The sequence below is a fragment of the Moschus berezovskii genome, chromosome 2 (genome assembly GCF_049115385.1).
Source record: "Moschus berezovskii isolate FMDL1 chromosome 2, NW_MosBer_1.0, whole genome shotgun sequence".
In the NCBI taxonomy this organism is placed as follows: Eukaryota; Metazoa; Chordata; class Mammalia; order Artiodactyla; family Moschidae; genus Moschus; species Moschus berezovskii.
In genome coordinates this window covers 133,137,160-133,158,859 of record NC_142461.1, presented here as the reverse complement: position 1 = coordinate 133,158,859, position 21,700 = coordinate 133,137,160, and the positions used below count along the sequence as shown (strand labels likewise).

The 21,700-nt window shown below is 40.2% G+C and overlaps 1 protein-coding gene across 1 annotated transcript; it reads left to right on the top strand.

Annotated features, from left to right (window-relative positions):
• Nucleotides 1–412: 412 nt before the first annotated feature.
• SLC40A1 (solute carrier family 40 member 1) lies at nucleotides 413–21,007 on the top strand. Its single transcript, XM_088830810.1, has 8 exons — nucleotides 413–753; nucleotides 1,243–1,310; nucleotides 6,222–6,381; nucleotides 8,474–8,589; nucleotides 9,843–9,969; nucleotides 16,612–16,854; nucleotides 17,656–18,309; nucleotides 19,416–21,007. Exons 1-8 carry the CDS (start codon nucleotides 711–713, stop codon nucleotides 19,727–19,729), a joined length of 1,725 nt encoding a protein of 574 aa, XP_088686936.1. The 5' UTR covers nucleotides 413–710; the 3' UTR covers nucleotides 19,730–21,007.
• The last annotated feature ends 693 nt before the right edge of the window (nucleotides 21,008–21,700 follow it).

Here is a 21,700-nt window from a genome sequence, read left to right as displayed (position 1 = left end):
TTTTTTTTTTTAAAAAGGCATGTTTCCCCAACCCCTCCAAGGCCAGACTGGCGCTTTGCATGACGACCGTCGACCGTCGGCGGCAGCGCGCTCCCGACCGCCCAGGCCGCCGGTGCGCCGCGCTCTGCGGCCGCGGCCCGGGCCGGGGCTCTCGCCTCCCGCCACGGCGCCCCGCCGCCTGGCTGCCCGGCTCCCGGACCTCGTCTGCGGCCCCCCGCAGGGCGGGGAAGCCGGCGAGCCCCCCAGGCCCGCGGGTCGCTCGCGGCCAGACGGCCCCCGGGGCCGCGGGTAGGCGGCGACTCTCGGAAGGGCGGGGAAGGCCGCGGGGCGCCCGGCCTCGCGCCGCGGCGCGGCCGGAGCTCCGCCCCCGGGCCCGTATAAGTGGCGGCCCGGCCCGGCCCGCGGCGGCGGCGGCGGCGGCGCAGGGCTCCCAGCTCGGCTCGGACGGCCTGTCGAGCCTCCCACCCGCTTCCATAAGGCTTTGCCTTTCCAACTTCAGCTACAGTGTTAGCTAAGTTTGGAAAGAAGACTAAAAGAAGACCCCCGGCCGTTTTCCTTCTTGTTTTTATCGTAGTCGTCGTCAGAGGCTTTTTGCACAGAGCTGTTGTGTTTTCGGCGGTGCTTTCTTCAGTGTCTTGCACTCCTGTTGACAAACACCGCAGCAGGAGCGGCAGGAACGGCAGAAGAACGAGCGGGGGGCGTCTGGTGTCATGACCAGGACAGGAGAGCAGAGACGGCAGGGAGGATGCTGTGGTGAGTTGAGCCCACGCTTGGGGTAGAAACAGGTTGGTTCGGTGGAGACCTGCGGCTCCACGCAGGTTTTGGAGGAATGTGGCTGAGCTGTTAGCCGGCGTGCTTAGCAGCTCTTTTGACTCATGTTTTGGTGGAGGTTAAGGAAGAAAGGAATTTCAAGGTTTGGGAAAGGAGTTTGCACCCAAAGAGGATGGAATCGGCTGGACAGTTTGGATTGCCTTGTTAAAAATAGAATGGAGTTTAAGACTGTTGAAACGAGAGCTTTCTTCACTGAATGTGAAGGTTTGCAGGTATTGACCAATAATAGGTCATGCTGAATTTTTCATCTGCCCATCAGTTTCTAGGTGACTTGATGAAATCTACATGGTTTGCCCCACAAAGCAATTTTTAATAATTGTATTTAATAAGAGCAAATGAGTGAGCATTCCAACCTCAGCTCACTCAAGTGACTAAATACGCTTTTAATCTCCCCACTGTGTATCTTTGCAGGATCCTTAGCAAACTACCTGACCTCTGCAAAATTCCTTCTCTACCTTGGTCATTCTCTGTCTACTTGGGTAAGTGATGATCTACAGTAATTCTTACAACATACTTGCACAACTTCTTGCTTCCTTTCATTTGGGCCAGTTGCATTAAGCCATCTTCCAGTTTTCTCATGCATCCGAAGAAGTCGATTGAACACACATGCTCTTAAGTTATTTTCACCAAAGATGTTTTCCCATAGGTGTTAGTGAATGCTACTTAATTGTTAGGTTATCATACTTTATGTAGGCCAACAACTATCCAAAGACAGGATTAAAAAGGGCAAGATTATCTTCATTACTTGTATTTTGCCTTACAAGTCTTAATAAATGGTAATATCTGCTACTAAGAATGGATGAATGTCTCATTGATATTACTTTTTGTTTTTACATATTTTAAGGTGTTTCTCCATTTTCTTTTGTTAAGATAAGTTCCAGCATACCACACTATGAAAATACAGTAGAATAATGGCATGACTAACAGGCTAAAAATAGCAGTTCTAAGATTAATGTAAATATAATAGACCCCAAGAACAAATATATGAGTGATGAAAATTCTGGTCTTTTCAAGTGTTATCTGTAGCTAGATATGTGTGAGACATCTCAGTCTATCTTAAATGCCATCATCCAGTGAAAATCAGCAGCTGATTGATAAGTCACCCTCTGACGTCTTACGTGGTCTTGGAAGAGTCTCAGTGTTTCTGTGGGCTTAGGTTCCTTCACCAACACCCCCCCGACCCCAAAGAATAATTCCCAAAGGATGCTAGATGTGTTTTTGATTATTAAATCATTTTGATGATTAAAATCTTTTAAATTAAACCATTGGTCTTATTGTTTAAAGCAATAAATCTGAGTATATTCTATTCATGTGTCATGTGTGATAGTTACAGAACCGTAAGTTTCTGTTTTACAGAAGTGTAAGTAAGGAGAATGAATTTTGAGAGTAAATTTTGTGAATGTTATTTTCTTTTTAAATTGGAAACTTCTATTGGATCATCCTTAAGATGTGAATGCAAACTATAGTATGAGGAAATCTGTACCCATGCCCTTGGGAAATTATTAAGCTAGGTTATCAGCTCTTTAAGAAAGAGCAGTTCAAAGATGGCTTTTTAGAAAGGCCAGCTTCTATCTCCCCAGAGGCTTAGACAGGGATGACTCTGCAAATACATGTAAACAAAGTAGACTTGGCCTGAGTTTCATTTCCGGTAACTGATGATTCTGAGTAGAAATCGAGTGAAACTGCCCTTAATTAATTTAAATCCAATTAAATTGTTCTTCCAATTTAATTCAGTAGTATTGAGTGTTTTTTTTTTAAAGTGGTGCGTGGTGGACGTAAGTGTCTGAAATTCTTATCTTCTGATCTGGACCTACCTCTTAGGGGAAGAAGCTGCCTAACTTCCAAATACTGATCAAGTTTTAGGTTTATATGACCTTTCGTTAGTAGGTTGACAGGTCAGATTTGCCAAAAGAGTGGAACTGTGATTGTTTCAGGAGGATTTGTTTTTTGTCATACAAAACACAAGAAAAATGACAGATGCTTACTCCGGTCTTAAAGATAGCTGAGCAAAAGGAGTTCTTGTGGGAAACTTCGATTAGAACAAAACACAACAATTACAGCCATGTAAGGTTTAGTGGATTTTCACTTGGTGCAGAGAGTGCAAAAAAGGAATGCTAACACTAGATAATTCTGCCTTTTGAGTGTCGTCCCCGGTTTGACGCTTTGCCTGGTTTTGTTGCAACAAAATATATGTGGTTATTTATTATATATGCATATGTATACAAATATATATATTCATTGCCCATTGTTTCCTATACGCCGAGTATACAGGTGTTAGGGTAGAAGGTTATATTGGGTTAGATTTGTGTGAGGTTGGATGCTTTTTGTTTCTGAGTTTATTTCTTCCTGCCAGTGGATCAATATATTTCACTCTATGCTATCAGAATACAAAATATGGTAAGAAGTGAATCCTGTTTTCAAGGAACCTATGATATAATTTGGTATGGGTTTTAAACAATGTATCTAATTACAAAAAGATAACCAACAGTGTAAGGCAGTGAAAAAGGGTGGCCAGTGTTACTATCTTAAGCATCATACTATGGACTGTCTCCATTTATGTGCCAGATGCCTGTATGGCGCCAGCTCTTACTTCCTTGGGTTTCTACTCATAGGTCTGCTTCATGCAAAATGCCACCTTCCTGCCCCACCCTACTTTAGTTTTCCACATAGAATTTATACCACCTGGCCTACTCTGGGTTTGCTTTAGGTCTCTGTTCACTGGGATGCAAGCAGCATGAACTATAGATCTTGATTTTTGTGTACTGCTGAATTTCTAGTGCCTGCAGTATGGTTGGGTACATAGTAGCCTCTCAAAAAGTATTCAGTGCAATAATGACATTCACTTGGCCTTTGGCTCAGTGCACTGGAAGTAGATGAACATGTAAACAAATCCTCAAAGTATGATGAGAGCTTGTGGGACGGCAGGAAAGGGAGGTTAGGAAAGAATAGGTGGGTGGGCCTGAGATTGCACTTGGTCAACTTTTACAGAGACTTTACCTGTTTCTTGGGCTTTGTCAATGTTGAGTCTGTTACTGCTTGAAGCCTAAGCCTTTGCAAATTGGAGCAAGTGGAGCAGTTTTATTTTTCTCCATCAAGGAGGTGTCAAGAAAGAAAACTTTTGTGGCACTTGTTTCAAAGTCCTCCTTTTAAAAAACCTAAACAAATTCTTATGGAAAAAAATATAGGAGTAAAACAACAAACAAAGAAAGAAGCACCTAGTGTCTAGCACAGGGAACTATATTCAGTATCCTGTGATAAACCGTAATGGAAAAGAATGTGTAACTGGATCACTTTGCTGTTACACCATGTTGCTGTAACACAACGTGGTAAGTCAACGGTTCTTCAATAGAATGAGTATAAGAAAGGAAAGAAAGAAGCAATAGGAATAATATTTCTTATTTTTTATGATAGGAAAGAGGAAATTCTCTCACGGAGGCAGGTTATTATTTGAAGCATTCATGTGTTTTTGTCTTTTTAGAGGATGGAGATTAGGATAAAGCACCTCTGGTCTCTTCATCCCATTTTATTCTAATCAAATCTAAATTTACTTCTCATGTTAAAGGTTAAGAAAATAGGTTAATTTGTTACTCTTATTGACATTTTTATCTTAATGTATAAATTGTCTTTTTATTGTTTTCAAACAAGCTGTATCATATGTTTTTAGTCATTTAGTACAATGGTATTTGAAACGTTATTCCTACTTAAGTGGAAGAAATTTTCCATTATCAAAGCAAACTTTAAAAAAAGCTGTATGAGAAATATGAATTATGGTACTAATTAAACCTCAAACTTCTTGAACATTCATGTAACAAATCTAATGTACCAGAGCATCATAGTTGATGAATTAGTCTCACTCTATACTCATTTACAGCCAGGATTCCACAGTTACTTGCTGTGTTTCTCGTCTGGGCTTTTGACCTGTGCTGAGGCTTGCGCTCGAGCTCACATCCCAGACCATCAAGTGAGAATCAGTCTTTCAAACACGCTGCTTCCACTGGTTTCCAGACGTTTACTTGTCCTGATTCACCCCATCCCTCAAGGCCCTACTCTTATGTTAACTTTGAGCTGTGGTTCTAAATAATATTCATAATCCTCTACACCAGAGTTTCTGTACCTTGGCTTTACTGACGTCTTGGCCTGATTAAGTCTTTGTTGTAGGGACTGTAGGTGCCAGTAGTAAACCCACCCTCACAGCTGTGACAACGCAAAATAGATCCAGACATTGCTAAGCAATCCCTGGAGGATCACCCTCATTGGAGAAATACTGGTCTACATGAAGTTTATTGTAAATGTTTGCTACAATATGTGCATCCATTTAACTTTGGATGCATCAGATTGTTGTCTTGGCTTTATTAAATGTTTAAAATCATAGGACATAGCAGGATAATACATTGCTCCTTATACACTAAATTTGTCAAGAAGGTATTAAGACATTGGAAAGAACTCGTAGTACTGCTTCCAATCTGTAACTAGGGAGCCTAGCCTGGGAATTTAGTTTCCTGTAGTGATTTCTCATAGGGATAGGTTATGCTCAAACGTTATTTAGGTTAACCTTACAAGTCAGCAGTGGGGCCTAAAAACTCATAATGAAGTCCATTTTAGACTTCTTACACATTAATTTGCTCAACTCATTTAAAAGTTTCTGTTACTTGTTTTGCAGCAGTGAATTCCAGAATTTCCTGTATGCTCTGGAGAGAAGAAATAGTTTTTTTTTTTTTCCCCCTTTTAAAACTCATCTATGTCAGAGTGTTAAAATTATTTATGTATTTATTTCTGACATCTTCATATGGTGCCAGAATTTGAACATATTAACTTCATCTTTTTGATTGTCCTGATGTTTTATGTCTTCGAAATTCATTTCTGAAGTAGAACATAGATTTTAGAATGTTATAGGTAAAAGAAACCTGAAAGGTAATTTAGTGCATTCTTATCATGTACAAATTGGGAAGCTAGCTTTCGCTTGACATCCAAGGCATACTGATGTTTGTAAACTACGATACTGTAGTTTCATTCTGGTTCAGTAACAAACTCCTTTATGCCTCTCAATCCCAGGCCTGGCTAGAAACCTGACCAAAAAAGGGAACAGATTTTATCTCAAAAAAAATCTCCTTGAACTTGGAAACTGTATGCTTTTCTGCCATGATAAGTATGTTTGTTTCATTAATATATTTTTTTTGTCAGGTTTACTTAGTAATTGGGCAGGGATATTTTCCACTGTGCCAGGATGAACAGTTTTAACACCTGACCACATTCAATCACTAGAAGAATTGTTAACTTTGAAAATCTCCTGAAAGTGCTCTTTTGTTAGGGAAGCAATTTTTTGTGTATAACTGAATGGAAACCCCCACCCCCCATCTGTCAAAGCCTTTTCTCTTGTCCTCTTATCCCAGGGGGACCGGATGTGGCACTTCGCAGTGTCTGTGTTCCTGGTGGAGCTCTACGGGAACAGCCTTCTCTTGACGGCGGTCTACGGGCTGGTGGTGGCAGGCTCAGTGCTGGTCCTGGGAGCCATCATTGGCGACTGGGTGGATAAGAATGCCAGACTGAAAGGTGAGTGGCATCATAGGAGCCTTTGTGTTCATGGGCCCAGTGCCTGCGCTAGAGAGAAGCCACTGTGACTAACCCACTGTGCCTCTGCAGCCCCCACCTGGGTGGTAGGGTGCTCAGTGGCAGCACCCCTGCTTGGAGGGTCCTGAGACTCTCACAGAAAGATGGGATATCAGGATATTGAGTTTATAGATTTGGGGAGGTATCTTTTTTGGCTGTCCATAAATTACAAATGTTAATGATTAACATCATAGCACTTTTCTGTGAACCATGTTAAACATTAAAAGTTTACTTAACTCTGGCATCTTTTTAACCAGGACTTGCATTGGAGTTCATCTAATATAATGTTCCTGGGACAGCTTTAACATCTGTCCTCTGGGGTACTGTGTTTCATATAGGTGGGTGTGTAGGGGAAGTGATCACAGCTGAATTATTAATTTTTTAAGAAAAAAGAAGATAGTATACTGACATTAATAGAGCATTAATACTGAAATCATTAAGTATTGTATAAAAAAGAGAGAACAGTTCAATTATTCAGAATATGAGGGCAATTTGGATAATAATTCAGGGCACAATTTCCCACAATTATTCAGTTGACAATGCTAAGACCTGGCCATGTCTGTCTTAGTCATTGGGGAAAGATTGAGCTATCTGTTTCTTTCAACACAGGATGACTGCCCCTGGTTAGAGAACAACTGGATTATCAGATTCTAGGACTTGATGCTATTAGTAAAATGGCCAAGATGGACGTTATTTTATTTTGACAATCAATAGACCAAAGAACATATAGAAAAAGGTTTTGTATCCTAGAAAAAAATTCCCAATTATTTACATCATCATACCTAGGGGCATGGGAATGTTATAGATACAGACCTTTAATCTTTTGATTGTTGAACCCTGAAACTGTAAGTTAGGGAAGAATGTTGAGTTGGATGAAGAGGAGTTTGGTGGGATAGCAATCTTGCACTTACCTGATGTAATCAACTCACATGTCTGCCTCCATGAAAGTCTTTGATGCTCTAGGCTGAGTTAGCTAGAGACACTGCTTTTCCTGTGCTCCCATTAAAGCTTTGTGAATGCCTCTGCTATTTCACCTGTGCTCGTACAGTTATGTGTTCACGTGTCTGCCCTTCCTGTGGTCTGTGGGGTTCTGAAAGCCAAACATCTCATTCAGTCGATGTTTAAGTCTTGTACAATAAAAGGATGACTTATACGTTGGGATTTTATTTCAAACTAATTTCAGAGGCTTTGATAGAACCTTCCAAGCCAGAACGAGCTTTACTGTCCTTAAAGGCAAGAGCTATAATTATACCTTTCATATACCACCCTCTGTGTTTTTCAGAGTGCTTTCTTGAGTATTTTATTTGAGCATCATAGTGACCCCGTAAAGTAAGGAAGGCAGGTAGATGTGTATCATATCCTCACTCTATAGACGCAGACACCAGAGTTTAAGTATGCTGCCCTAGATCATCTGCTGTAGTGAGGGTGTCCTTTCCTGGTGTCCTGACCCGTGCTCATGTCAGCTCTTTGTCTGCATGGATGCCTCACCCTCAGAAAGCTGGCATTTTCCCTGAGGAAAGGTGTAGTGTAGAATTTCATAGCAAAGCAAATAGCTTTAGTGTTCGAAAAGGAACACACTGCTGCCTTATTCTTGGCAGTTTTTTATATGTCTTTCCTACTCATCCGTATGATCGTATCAAATTTAGCCCACCATCTAGGAGGTTATGAATCCCATGACCTCTTCCTTAGCCTCTTCCATGTTCTTATTCTTGTCTAAGCTACAAAGGGCTGAGACGTGGATCTTGTTTATCTAATATAGTTCTGTTTATGACAGTATACTTTCAAGAAAATGAATGAAAATGCGGGCATATGAATGGCTTTAACAGGGAAAATGAGAAGTACTTCTTTATTCTGTCTGCAAGTTTTACTGGTTTGATGTGATATGCTGGGTCCTGCTAGAAATAGTTCAGGGAGGAGTGTTTTTATTTCTTGTAATTTGCGTGTGCATAAATACAGTAAGACAGTGATGCACGGATGAAAACAGCTCCGTTGAGATGCTTCGGTGTATGAACACTTTGTTTCTCCCTCTATATAGTGGCCCAGACTTCCCTGGTGATCCAGAATGTTTCGGTCATCCTGTGTGGAATCATCCTGATGATGGTTTTCCTACATAAGAATGAGCTTCTGACTATGTACCATGGATGGGTTCTTGTAAGTTCTCAACAAGATTTTTGATGGCAGAAAATTGATGTGTCTGTTAGTGATAAAAGAGGAAAACTCTCTGAGGCTAGGGAATGTCTTTTTGCAAATAGGGCCTTTAATTTTAATCTCATAGTTTCGTTGAGTTAGACAAGGCTGTGATTCATGTTACTTTAATATCCCCTACCACTTTTGTTTTGTTTTTTTTGCCCATAACAGGCATTCATTATGTGTTGTTTGAATTTAAATTTTGTTCTGTTGCTTTTTTTCCTTTTGTGTTTTAATGGCAGTTCAAAGAGTTTATTACATAATCCAGTTGCTAGCTTTCAGGTCATTAGTATTAACCTATAATTTGTTCACACCATATAAGAAATGTTATCCATATATATAAATCAGTCATGATTGTGGTCCTCCAATAATAATTGATATTTGTATTTGAGGACATAGATAACTTCTCACACTTTCATTTCACGATAGCTTGATGGAAAAGACCACAGAGATGGGTGTAGTGGAAAACAATAAATTTGGTGTCACTAGTAAATCTTCTTAGGTATATTTGAATTGATATTGTAGGGTTCCAAAGCTAGAGGGACAAGAAATCTGCTACTCTATTCCCTTCATTTTGTTGATGAAAAAGTGAGGCAAGGTGATGTTAGCTGATTGCCTGTGGTCATGAAACTGGAAAATGTCAGAACTCTGATTTAAACGCAAGACGTTTCACTTCCCCTTCAATGTTTCTTCCAAAAGACGTATTTGTGGGAGGAATTAAAAACTACCCTGAGGTTAACACTCTGTGATAACTCGGTCAAATAAATTTGCATTTGACTATTTTATATCATGTATACCACGGATGGGGCTCTTCCCAGGTAGCTCAGTGGTAAAGAATCCACTTGCCAAAGCAGGAGATGTGCTTTGATCCCTGGGTTGGGAAGATCCCCTGAAGTAGGAAATGGCAACCCATACCAGTATTCTTGCCTGGAGAAGTCCATGGACAGACGAGCCTGGCGGACTGCAGTCCATGGGTCACAAAGAGTCGGACATGACCGAGCGCTCAACATGTTTTTGTACCACAGAAGATACAGATGAGAAAGATATTATGCCCTTTAACTTGATCACTGCTATCTTATTGTTTCATGTCTACAAGTAAGATGATTTTTTATAATTTATGAAATTAAATTAAAATAAAAGTTTTATTATGCTACCAAAGACCAGTTGGTACAGTGTGATAAAACTGATGGTTTAATGTGTTTCCTGTAATTCCTTAGACTTCATGCTATATCTTGATCATCACGATTGCAAATATTGCAAACTTGGCCAGCACTGCTACTGCAATCACAATCCAAAGGGATTGGATTGTTGTTGTTGCAGGAGAAGACAGAGGCAGATTAGCAGGTAATTTGCTTTTCTCTTTCTACCAAATGGTTTATATTAGGATTCACTTTAAATCAGTGGTAATAACTGAGGCTTAAGCCTTTTTTTTCCTGAGTAATTTTAAGGAATAATAAATTGAAAGTATAATCTTTTTCTTACATTATCAATCTCAGCACAAAGATGTATCTCACTGTTAAGAAGCTAATTTATAGGCTAGTGACCTTCTCTTTTATTCTATGAAAACCTGGCAAATAGAAGAATATTTCTTTTGAGCTCTTTCTTTCTAATACTTAAAACAGTGAATCTCTGACCTGAATTTTATCATCACACTATGGTTATTATTACCAGTACTTATTGGTCCTACTGTGGATATTAGTTTTATCCAAACAAATGGAAACAAATATGTGGCTAAGCTGGTGAAGAATCCTCCTACCAATGCAGGAGATGTGAGAGATGTGGGTTCGATTCCTGGTCAGGAAGATCCCCTTCAGAAGGAAATGGCAATCTGCTCCAGTATTCTTGCCCGGGAAACTCCGTGGACAGAGAAGCCTGGCACACAACAGCCCATGGGGTGGCAAAGAGTCGAACATGACTGAATATGCAGCGCACACACACAATTCTAGGATAGACTCTAGAAGTTAATTCCTTCAGCTTTAAAGTTATGATTGATAGCTTTTATTACAGTATGTAGGATGCACTGTAACTGCTGTTATGAACACTGAAGAAGTGGAGGGTAGAATGTAGGTCTTACAAAGCTTGCATTTTAGTTGTCCATCGGAAATGTACAAGACGGCGAACAAAGGCTGAAGAATGCTTACAGAGCAGTATATCCATTGCATCAGTAATGCTCGGGCTTAGAGTAACCTACCTTACTCAGTATTCCCTACTTGCCCCCTGCTCCATACAGCACCCAGACACAGATGGATTGAAATTGCAGAGTAAAGGAGGAATGCAGCACTTATTTACAGATCAGGTCAGCTGAGTCAACTCTGCTAGTCACTAAGATTAATGGGTATCACAAACTCATTGCCAGCCATCCTGACTGACAAGACCATTCCCGATCACTTTAGTGGCTTATCCCAGGACACAGAGGCAAGATTAAGTACTGGGGTTAGCAAGCAACTTTGTTTGACTAGACATGTGGTTTTAAAAAAAAAAGATAGGAAGTTGAGAGAAAGGGAACAAAATCTGTGGAAGGTCTACATGAAGAAAAAGAAGGATTTGCTTAAGTCATCACTTTGTGACAGCAGTAATAATACTACCTCAGATAGAGATACCACAGTGATTTTAGAGGTCAGTGAGAATGGAAGATGAATTTAGCACGGGAAAGCCTGTATTGCAGAAAATTCTCTCTGGAGCTAAAGTAGTGATTCTCATTGATTTTTCTTCCTGTGATCATTTACTAATAGGAAATAATTCCATATCTCTGTCACATAAAGAATTAAAAGATAAGATTTTGTCCTTTTTGGGGTATTTTTCCCTGATTTTCTTTCTCTTTTAGTGTGTTATTTTAAGGATGTAATGTATGTCCATGTTCTGAAATTCAAAGGGTACAAAAGGATATATTTTAAAAATAGATCACATATATCTGTTGAAATGTATTTGGGGAAAAAGTTAGCCTTTAAGATGATTTTCTTTCTCTTATCTGAATTTCTTATCTCATGCTGACTCTGTGAAGTCTATAGAGTCTATAATTGGAAAAAAAAAAGCCCTGAGTAAAGAGAATGTTACTCAGAATCTTTAATTTGTGCTAAATATCTAAATAAATAAGAAAACAAAGATCCCATGTAACTTTCTGATATTCCAGGAAAGCAACAAAAATATGACTGGCCACTTCTCAGCTGTCTTTCTTTATTTGAGGAGTTATTGCATAATGGAAGAATCCAGGCTTACCAGTCTATTTTCTAACCTTCTGGAGTTTCTGGAGTTTCAGAAAGGAAGGAAGCTGCCTGTTGAACTCTTGTCACTGTGAATTAGTTTAGGAAGTGGTGCTGTTTCAAATTCAGCCGTTAAGTACAGGATAGAGCCGAAAGAAGGAAAACCTCCATGTTGTTTGTCCTCAAGTTTTGACCTCCATTTTTGTTTAAAAACTAATTAAAAACGTCCTTCACAATAGGAACAGATAATTTTTCCATGCTGGGGGTCAGCAGGGCTCTCACCATGGATTTTTGGTACTCTTCCTGCTAAAAGGCAGAGGTACGGAACCGATTAAAAAAGAGGAGGGTAAAGGAAAAATAGAAGAGAAAGGGGAAAAGTACACCAGGAGGGGACTCCCACTGCCACTGGTACCTCTGGCTTTGTGTCTCTATACACAGTTGCACACCTGTCCCAGCCAGGAGTGCTTCGTGTTCATGCAGGCCGATCTTTGAGGTTGCCGGCAGAGACTGCTAGAAACCAGGCGGGAGACTGGGCAGGGCCAGCTGAACTCATGTGCATCACGCACGTGTGTGTTAAATGTATGTGATGGGGTAAGGGTGTGCCCATTAAGCCGGAGGGGTGTCAGCCGGAAGCTAGTTGCTCCCAATCCTTCATCCTGATGTTTCCTGTTTTCAGAGTAGTTTTATAAAATTGGAAGTTGCATCATTGAGGGTAACGACCAAGAGAGAGATTCCCTGGAAGGTTGAAAAGGTTTATAATTTCAGTGGCATCAGGTCAAAATATAGTTGTTACCATCCAGTTTAGACAGCTCCAGAAAAGGCACTCTTTTTTGCCACATAAATACTGTTAATTAATCTGTCACCTGGTTTGTCTAAGTACTTGATTTAGTTAGTGTCTTATTAAAGCCTTCTCTTGAGCCATGACCCTTATCTTGTCAAATCTATTTGAAACTCACTTCCTTTCCCTGCCTTTTTATTCCATGTTGTTTTCTTTCTTTCTTCATTTCCTTTGTCAATCACTTTTTGTTCATAACGTCTGAGATTTTTCTTGTCCATCATTCTAGAGAAACATCTGCTGATTGTCTTGAAGGTAGATACATTTCTTGTTTGAACTCCATTGACTGAAAATTGGTTTCATATTTGAGGTAGACAAACCTGCTGGGTGCTATTTGCTCAGCAAATCTGTTCTTTATTATTCTATGAGATATATACCCTTTATAACAGCAAGTAGTTACTGGTGTCCTGCTCTGTCACAGCTGCAGCTGAAAACAGTTAATTGGAATTAAATGAGCAGACATTTGTGTGTTTTCATAAGAATCAATGCAAGCCTGCGAAAAAGAGTATGTTTGCACATTGAGAGGACCAGTCTTTCTCCAGCCTGTTACCAGTAAAATGGTTAGGTCTTTTTCAAAAATTATTTAATTAATCCTGCTTCAGAAAGACCAAATCTCTTTTCTGATACTATATTACATCTAAACATTATTAGCTTCGTCAGATGGAAATTTCTAAATTTTGATAATAAAGAAAAGAAATTGGTGGCATTAGGAAGTTTTGTGAGCACTTGAAAAGGGAGGTAGTGAAAACACAACAAACCATTCTAATTAAATTTCACTGTTGTTCTGAGGCCTTCAGATCCACGTGTATGTTTTCATTAGCATTTGATTTTTGGATTCAAGTTATTGAGTTGTTAGGAGCAGTCCTGTGTCTCCATGCTAGGAGATTATTAGCAGGGGCAGATGGAAGTTAATGAGGCCTCTGCACAATTGGTTACATATGAGATCAATGGAAACTGCCTTTGCTTCTCAAGTGAAAGGTGAAATATGTCAAAGTTCTCCTGTTATCATGCAGGCGTTCTGCATGCATAGGACTAATTGAAAGGCAGTTGAGGACCAGGAAGAGTGAGAGGAAGAATAATGACGGTTTTCTGTTAATGTGCTTATTAGTCACATAATGCTTTTCCAAGGTGCCCCACGTGACTGATAAGAACTTTCTCAGTTCTCACTCTGTGAGATAGAACATGAGAAAGTAGGCTATTTTCTTGACTTCCTCTCTTTTATGCATATTGTCCTCCACTCCAGTTCAGCTGTGTGTTCCCATGGTCATACCCACAGACCTTGTTATCACTGCGAAGCCCTCCCCTTCCCTAATCTCAATCTTTGGCCTCCAAGACTTGAACTATACCTCCTGCCTTATCAGCTCACTCCTCCTGGTTCCCCAGCCACAGCAGTGCTCCAGCCTGGTTGGCACCTACAAGTCATCAGTTCCACTACCTTTCCACTGCTCATGACCCCTGTGTCTCCTCTCCTTTCCCAGTTTAAATTCCAAACTCAGTCGTTCCAACCATATGAATGCCTCCTAGTGTGCACCCTCAGCTCACTTGGCGTCCTCTCCTTTTGTTCCTTTCCTTTCATAAGATCCTGCTTAAATCCAGCTCTCCGTGGTAGCACATGACTGGTGGGAAAAAAGGCACAATTTTGCTCACTGCTCTCCCTTGAAGTTCATGACTGCTGGGTTCAAGCTGGCCCTTTCATGCCGCTGTATGATCATACAGTTTTCCCTTCCTCTCCCACTTTCCTAACGGACCATGTCTGACTCTTCCCTCCTACGTTCAGTACCGCTGCTCCCATCCTCACTGTAACTGACGACCTTGCCTTGGATTCTACTGAGAAAATGGAAGACTGAGAAGAGAACTTCCACGTGCTCCCGTCTTCACGTCCCTCTCCCCACTTGTACCTACAGCCGTTTACGTGACCTACACTCTGGAATTGCTTGTGGTCCTCAGGACAGCTCTGCCGCTCCTGCAGGAGACTCAGATCCTATCCTTTCTCATCTACTGCATCATTCACATTAGCATATAAACATGCTGAGGCTTTGCTCATCTTAAAAATGCCCTTTACCACCTCTGTCACTCCCATTTCTTTATTCTCCTTTTGAACAAAGCTTAACAAACAGAAATATCTGTGCTCACTCTTTCCAATTCCTTTGCTTGGTTGGGGCCTTGCTTTCCATAATACCAGGGCTGGGGGGTGGGGTGGGGGCAACATTCACATTGTGAAGCTGGACGGTGCCACTCAGTTAGAATATAATAGAAATTGTGTCCCCTGGGGTTGGCACCAACCTCTTTAACCAGCTTCAATCAGGCCTTTGCCCTTATTGCTCACCAGAACTATTCTTTTTAAGGTCCTCAATACCTTCCATGTTGACCTGTCTAGAGCTGCTTCTCAGTGCTCAGCTTTCTTGACTTAATGGCATTGCTTGCCAACTGATCACTTCCTCCTTTTTGAAACATTGCTCGCTCTTGGCTTAGGACACCACCCTCCCCTGGTTTTTCTCCCCTTTTGCTGGTTCCTCTTCATCTTCCTGAACAGTGGCATGCCTAGGACTCAGTCTGCAGACCTTATCAGTCTATCCTCACTCTCTTGGTCTCCTCCAGTGTCTTTGGTTTAAAAATCAAGCAGCTGGTGGTGACTCACAGATCTGGTACCTACTTCTTCCCTGGACTCCAGACCTGCATGTTTAATTGTCTGCTTGACAGAGCCTCTTGAATGTCAGTAGACTTAGAGAAATCAACATCTCTAGAGCCAAAAGCTTGTTCTTTTGTCCAAGCCTGATTTGTCTGAAGTCTTCCCTTTCTCAGTAAGTGGAAACTCTTATCCGTCCCATTGTTGCTCCGTATAAACACTTTAGAGTCATCTGCAATTCCGCTCTTTGTCTCACGTGCCATATCTCATCTGTTTTCAAGTCTTCCTGACTCTCCTTTAAATTATATCCAGCATCTGTTTCTCCGTTTCCATTGTTACTGTATCGCTCCCCCCTGCATCGTCTCCACCTGTCTCCTTGACTCCGCTGTTGTCCACACCCCCCACCCCCTACACACGCTCACACACACACACTGCACGCTGTTTTCTCATCACAGCAGCCAAAATGAACCTTTAAAAATACAAGTCGCGTGGTACCTTTGTTCATTAGCTTCCAAAGGTTTCCTGAGTCATTTGGCAAAGAAGTTGGTTTCCAAGTAGTCGGCTAAGCCTGCACGGGGGGGCCAGTCCCTCCTCTCTGACTCCTCTCTTCTTGTCCTCGCCCCCCGCATTGTGCTGCAGCCTTACTGTCCTGCACTGTTCCTCTGGGCATGCTCCTCCGGTTCCAGGATTTTTGCACTTGCCTTGGCCTGGGATTGTCTTTTCCCTAATACCCACAGGACTCACCCTTTTGCCTCCTAGTGCTTGCTTCATGCCTTTGCTGTGATGTTCTCTTTTTTTCCGTGAGTTCTTCCCTGACCTTGCCGTGTATAGAACTGAAGTTTCCGCCTTCCCCTGGTCACTCTCTATGCCCTTTTTCTGCGTTACTTTTCACTCTAGTCTTTAATGAACGTCTGACTTGCTATGTATTTGTATGCTTGTTGATTGTCTTCGTTTTCCCATGCAAGTATAAACTTCATGAAGACGGGAAGGGTATTCATTTTTTGTCATAGCCTAATTCATGATAACCTTTTAATAAAGGCTTGTTGAAATAAATGTATGTAGAGTTACCATTGAATTAATTTTTAAAAAGCTGATGTTAGACTAATTTATATAATCCTAGAGAATCATGATTTTTGAGGCAAGTTTAATGTGACTTGCCCCAAACAGCAATTGATTTTCTAACAAATTAGTTTGTTTGCAGAGTGCTTTTAGAAATTTACATCTTAGAAATCAATGCTCTTGGTTTATGAGTTGTATTATGTAAGTGGGCAGTCTCTCTTTGATAGATTTGCACACTTACATGCCTTTTTCACCTATCTCTGTAGATATGAATGCTACAATACGAAGGATTGACCAGTTAACCAACATCTTGGCCCCCATGGCTGTCGGCCAGATTATGACATTTGGCTCTGCAGTCATTGGCTGTGGTTTCATTTCGGCATGGAATTTGGTATCCATGTGTGTGGAATACTTTCTGCTCTGGAAGGTTTACCAGAAAACCCCTGCTCTAGCTGTGAAGGCTCCTCCTAAAGAGGAAACTGAGTTGAAACGGCTGAATTTATACAAAGGTAAACTCAACAAAATGTTCAATCCCTTTATTTTGATTTGCACATCTTATATGTTGGTTGAGACCAAAATAATTTTGAATTTATGTCAGGTTTAGTTATTAATGGTGGCGTGCATGAGGGTAACTATATCAGCCTGGTAATAAGTTAAAACCCAGCCTTTTGAGGATCTGTGGAACAAATCTGGGTGGAACTTCAAGGGGTTGGAATGGGACCTCTTTCCCTTTTTCTTAATGTGAATATCAGGCACAGAGGGGCAATTAAGTGAGGGCTGGGCAAAGTTGAGCATGCTAATGGGAAGAACACTGTGGGAGAGAGAAGAGAATTCCTAGAAGTCTGTGAAGAAGGGAGTTACATGCCATTTGTGGGACAGTGGAAGGCAGTGAGGATATGAGGGTGGGCATTTTTCAAGAAGAGAAGAGGAAGTTGGGCTTCTGAGCAAATGGAATCTTAAATGGGCCCCAGAAATAAGGTTGTGTATTTTCTCAGACAATTATTATATTTTATCTGATAAGTTTTCCCGCTGTTTACTTTGGTGGGATTATAATTTCTGAGAGAGAGGGGGAATGGGGAGGGGAGAAGTATCAATAGTATTTTGTTTATAACATAAATACTTGGAGTTTATTCCTTGGCTGAAATCCTTAGATGAGTAAAAGAAAATACATATTATATTGTAGTAGCTGAGGGTGTCCATGGGTGATGCCCTCCATAGGTGAGGGAAAGGGGAGAAGAAAATTACTGAGTAAGGTAGTTACTTTTTCCTCCATAGCCCCTCCCTCAAATAATAATGTCTTTTATTAACAGAATCTGAGCCAAAACCCCTGGAGGGAACTCGTCTAATGGGTGAGAAAGACCCTGACATCCATGAACTTGAACACGAGCAAGAGCCAAGCTGTGCCTCCCAGATGGCTGAGCCCTTCCGCACCTTCCGAGACGGATGGGTCTCCTACTACAACCAGTCAGTGTTCCTGGCGGGCATGGGGCTTGCTTTCCTCTATATGACTGTCCTGGGCTTTGACTGCATCACTACAGGGTACGCCTACACTCAGGGGCTGAGCGGGTCCATCCTCAGTGTTTTGATGGGCGCATCGGCCATAACTGGAATAATGGGGACTGTGGCTTTTACATGGCTGCGTCGAAGATGTGGCCTGGTTCGGACTGGTCTGATCTCGGGACTCGCACAGCTTTCCTGTTTGATCTTGTGTGTGATCTCCGTGTTCATGCCTGGAAGCCCCTTGGACTTGTCTGTTTCACCTTTTGAAGATATCCGTACTAGGTTCATTCAAACAGAACCACTGTCAGTTACACCTACAGAAATATCTGAAATCATCTCTACAACTGATACGCACATGTCGAACGGGTCTGTTCCTGCTGGAATTGTCCCAGAGATGAGTTCTAAATCCGTGCCTATAATCTCTGTCAGCCTGCTGTTTGCAGGCGTCATTGCTGCTAGAATCGGTAAGAAGTCTCCTTTTGTATATTAATGAGCTAGAGTGTCTTTTCCCAATGAAGGTTCAGATAATTCAGCAGAAATTGGGCTAAAATATTCCCTGAATGTTAATTTAAGCAAAATCCACTCTTTATTCTTATGTATAATCCAGTCACTTATTATGAAAATTTAACTTTGAAAGAACCTGTATTTCATAGAGTGTGTATGTATATATACTTTCTTAAAACATAGCTAGGGCTTGAAGATTTTTACTGAGTGGATATCTTTCTCTTTTTAATGTAATTTAGTTACTGTAATAAAAGATATTATCAATAATAATTATACTTTTAGTAATTTAGAGCCTTTTTATTATTATAACTACCAAAAGGACTGTAATTTAGCAAATAGTTCAATGCGATAAAGTTAAAAAAAGTGGGGTTTAAATTTTAAAAAATAAGACACAATAGTTAGAGAAAAATCCTTCAGAGGTCTTCTCTAGCTGATGTTTCTTTGCTGTATACTTTGCCAAACAAATGGTTTTTATAGCTCTGAAAGGAAGCATAATGTAAAAACCTCTTACAAAGGAAAGTTTAAGTAATCATTAATAGAGTACTGATGAATTATCTCTGTCTGAATTCGTTCTTGAAACCATATTTATCTTGTGATACAAAGCAGTTCATTAATTTATTAAGGATATTAATATTAAAGCAAGACAGCTTTATTGTAGGGGCTTTAGAACTGAAGCAGTAAATGTATTAATAGCTTAAAGTTTCCTTACACTTTATACCTAACAGTATATTAGGTCCGTTCATTTTAAACTTTAAAAATAGTAGTAATTATAATAGGATTTATTATGTCTCTGATTTCAGAGTTTTGCTTTCAGAGTATGAATAATGACAGAAAAGAATTATTTCTTATGGCTGTAAAAACAATTTCTTGAAACCAGTAATAGCACAGTTTTTATGAATGAAAAATAATTCTCTAAAATTCGGCTATGATAAATATACATATGGTGACTTTAAGGTAATAGTGTTAAGTATGTATTTTGTATATGTCAACAGATATTTAATGTATAGTTCTGAAATGTATGGCTCTAAGTTACAATTAAGTTTCTAAGAAACATCTTTCATTTTAGGTCTTTGGTCCTTTGATTTAACTGTGACCCAGTTGCTGCAGGAAAATGTTGCTGAATCTGAAAGAGGCATTATCAATGGTGTACAGAACTCCATGAACTACCTTCTTGACCTTCTGCATTTCATCATGGTCATCCTGGCTCCGAACCCTGAAGCTTTTGGCTTGCTTGTGTTGATTTCAGTCTCCTTCGTGGCAATGGGCCACATCATGTATTTCCGATTTGCCCAGAAGACTCTGGGCTCCCAACTTTTTGCCTGTGTTCGTGATGATAAAGAAGTTACAGATGCAGATCAGGCTAATACTTCTGACGTGTAAGACAGTTCAGCTGTTGCCGCCCCTGTTACTAGATTATGTAGAGCACATGTGCGTATTTTGTTCTTCAGAATTCCAATAAATTGCTGGGTGTCTCTCTCTGGTTTTACCGTAGCTATGCCTTGAGGGCCAAAAGCCAGGAGAAATGGGCTGGTTAATTTCCCTTATATTTAAGGATAGAAAAAAGAAAGAGAAACTTAGTTTAAATACAGAGACTGGAATAGTAATGCTGATTTTCCCTATTTCTCGTAAGAGTGTAAAATTTTCCATAGAATACTGATTAGTCAGGTGAATTAAGTTATTTTTTGGCAGATATTTATTATCTGTACTAAAATTCAGATATGTCAATTTGCCCTAACACTCTTGTTCAAGTCTAGTTAATTTACTTTTTAAAAAGTCTTATTCTCACTTATATTATAAAAACAAATTCTCTTCCAAGTTTGAAGAGTAAAGTTTGATAACCAGTATTATCCCCGTTGGTCCTATTGCTGTTAAGGGATTGACATATATGTGGAGAAATGAAATACTTAACTAGAATTCTTTAATAGGGTTTATGGTTTAACTTTAGAGAGCACCTTTGTATTTTTCTTATCAGGTAGGGCAAAATATTGTATTAAGCATATGTAGCACTTCATAAAATGGCTATTGTGTAAGCTACAAGTAAAAGCAAAGCTATCGGGTAGATTTATAACACAGTGAAGGCACGAGGACTTCAAATGTGCCAGCAGTTCGGCCGTAGAAACTAGAAGTTAAAAGTCATAGGAAGGTCAAGATCAGGACTTAACTCATGCCACTATCCTTCATGATCTCTGTCTTGGAACATGAGGGAGTTGGCAAGTTAAATGTAGAAAGCAGGCCCAAACTTGGAAAGGTTTTGTTTCTATAAATCATTTGATTTACTTTTAACATGCTCGGTAGAACATTTTTACTTTTACTGTTTTGTACCCAGGAGTTATTTTTACCTAGTCGTAGAGCAAAACTGTTCATAAATGTATCCCTTTCAAACGTCTTTGAGAAAAATGGAGGGAAAGAAATCCTTTTTTATATATATTTTTTCAAAACTGTTTTGCAAGTCATTTTGCAGCGTGCCAATACCAGCGGCATACTTTGCCTTAACCGTTCATGCACTTTCATGGAGACTGCAATACACTGCGCTGAGCACTTTCTTTTTTCTTGAGGTTTAATCTTTTTCTTCTTTCTACAGTATGATGTAATGATTTGCTATGTTGTAAAATCTTTGTAAAATATTTCTATATAAAAACATTTAAAAAAATCTTGACTTCTTTTTCCTGAGTTGCGTTCCCTTGTTGTTTAATATTGCTTTTGTTAACAGCACATCTGTTTTAGAAATGGAAACCCACTCCAGTGTTCTTGCCTGGAGAATCCCAGGGATGGGGGAGCCTGGTGGGCTGCCGTCTATGGGGTCGCACAGAGTCGGACACGACTGAGGTGACTTAGCAGCAGCAGCAGCAGCATTTCTCTCTAAAGATCTATAATGTTGTAATAATTCACAATTTTAAGTGCTATCTCCCTGCTCATATGTCTAGTTTATGGTGGATGGGATAACAGCATAGTAAACATGAGCCCCAGAACTCATTCTTTGACCTTGAAGAAGTCACTTTAAGCTCTCTTGAGTTCTGTTTTCTCTTTTGTAAATTAGAAGTGTTATTATAAAACCAGCTGTACCTACATCACAGTTCCCCTGAATGAGTCAAGTAAGGTACTTCTTGCACTTTGTGGACTATACGACGAAGTAGTATTAATAGTATTACTAGAAGTCTGGTCTAATAACAGAGAGTTAGATTCCTGTTGAGAGGCCAGAGAGACTAGAGCCACATTCTGTATTCAGTAAATGTTTACTAAACAACCAATCTGTGTCCCAGACTGATTGGTCTTGGAGATGCAGATTTGACTCAAAACATGGTTGATCAGAGACTCCTTTTCATTTCCCCCCAAATTGGGAGCTTGAGGACT

Bases quoted from the DNA above. Each gene is read 5' to 3' on its own strand.
- SLC40A1 (XM_088830810.1), top strand. From the start codon at position 711: ATGACCAGGACAGGAGAGCAGAGACGGCAGGGAGGATGCTGTG. The intron at 1,311-6,221 runs GTAAGTGATGAT...CTCTTATCCCAG, and splicing joins GTCATTCTCTGTCTACTTGG to GGGGACCGGATGTGGCACTT. The intron at 8,590-9,842 runs GTAAGTTCTCAA...GTAATTCCTTAG, and splicing joins TGTACCATGGATGGGTTCTT to ACTTCATGCTATATCTTGAT.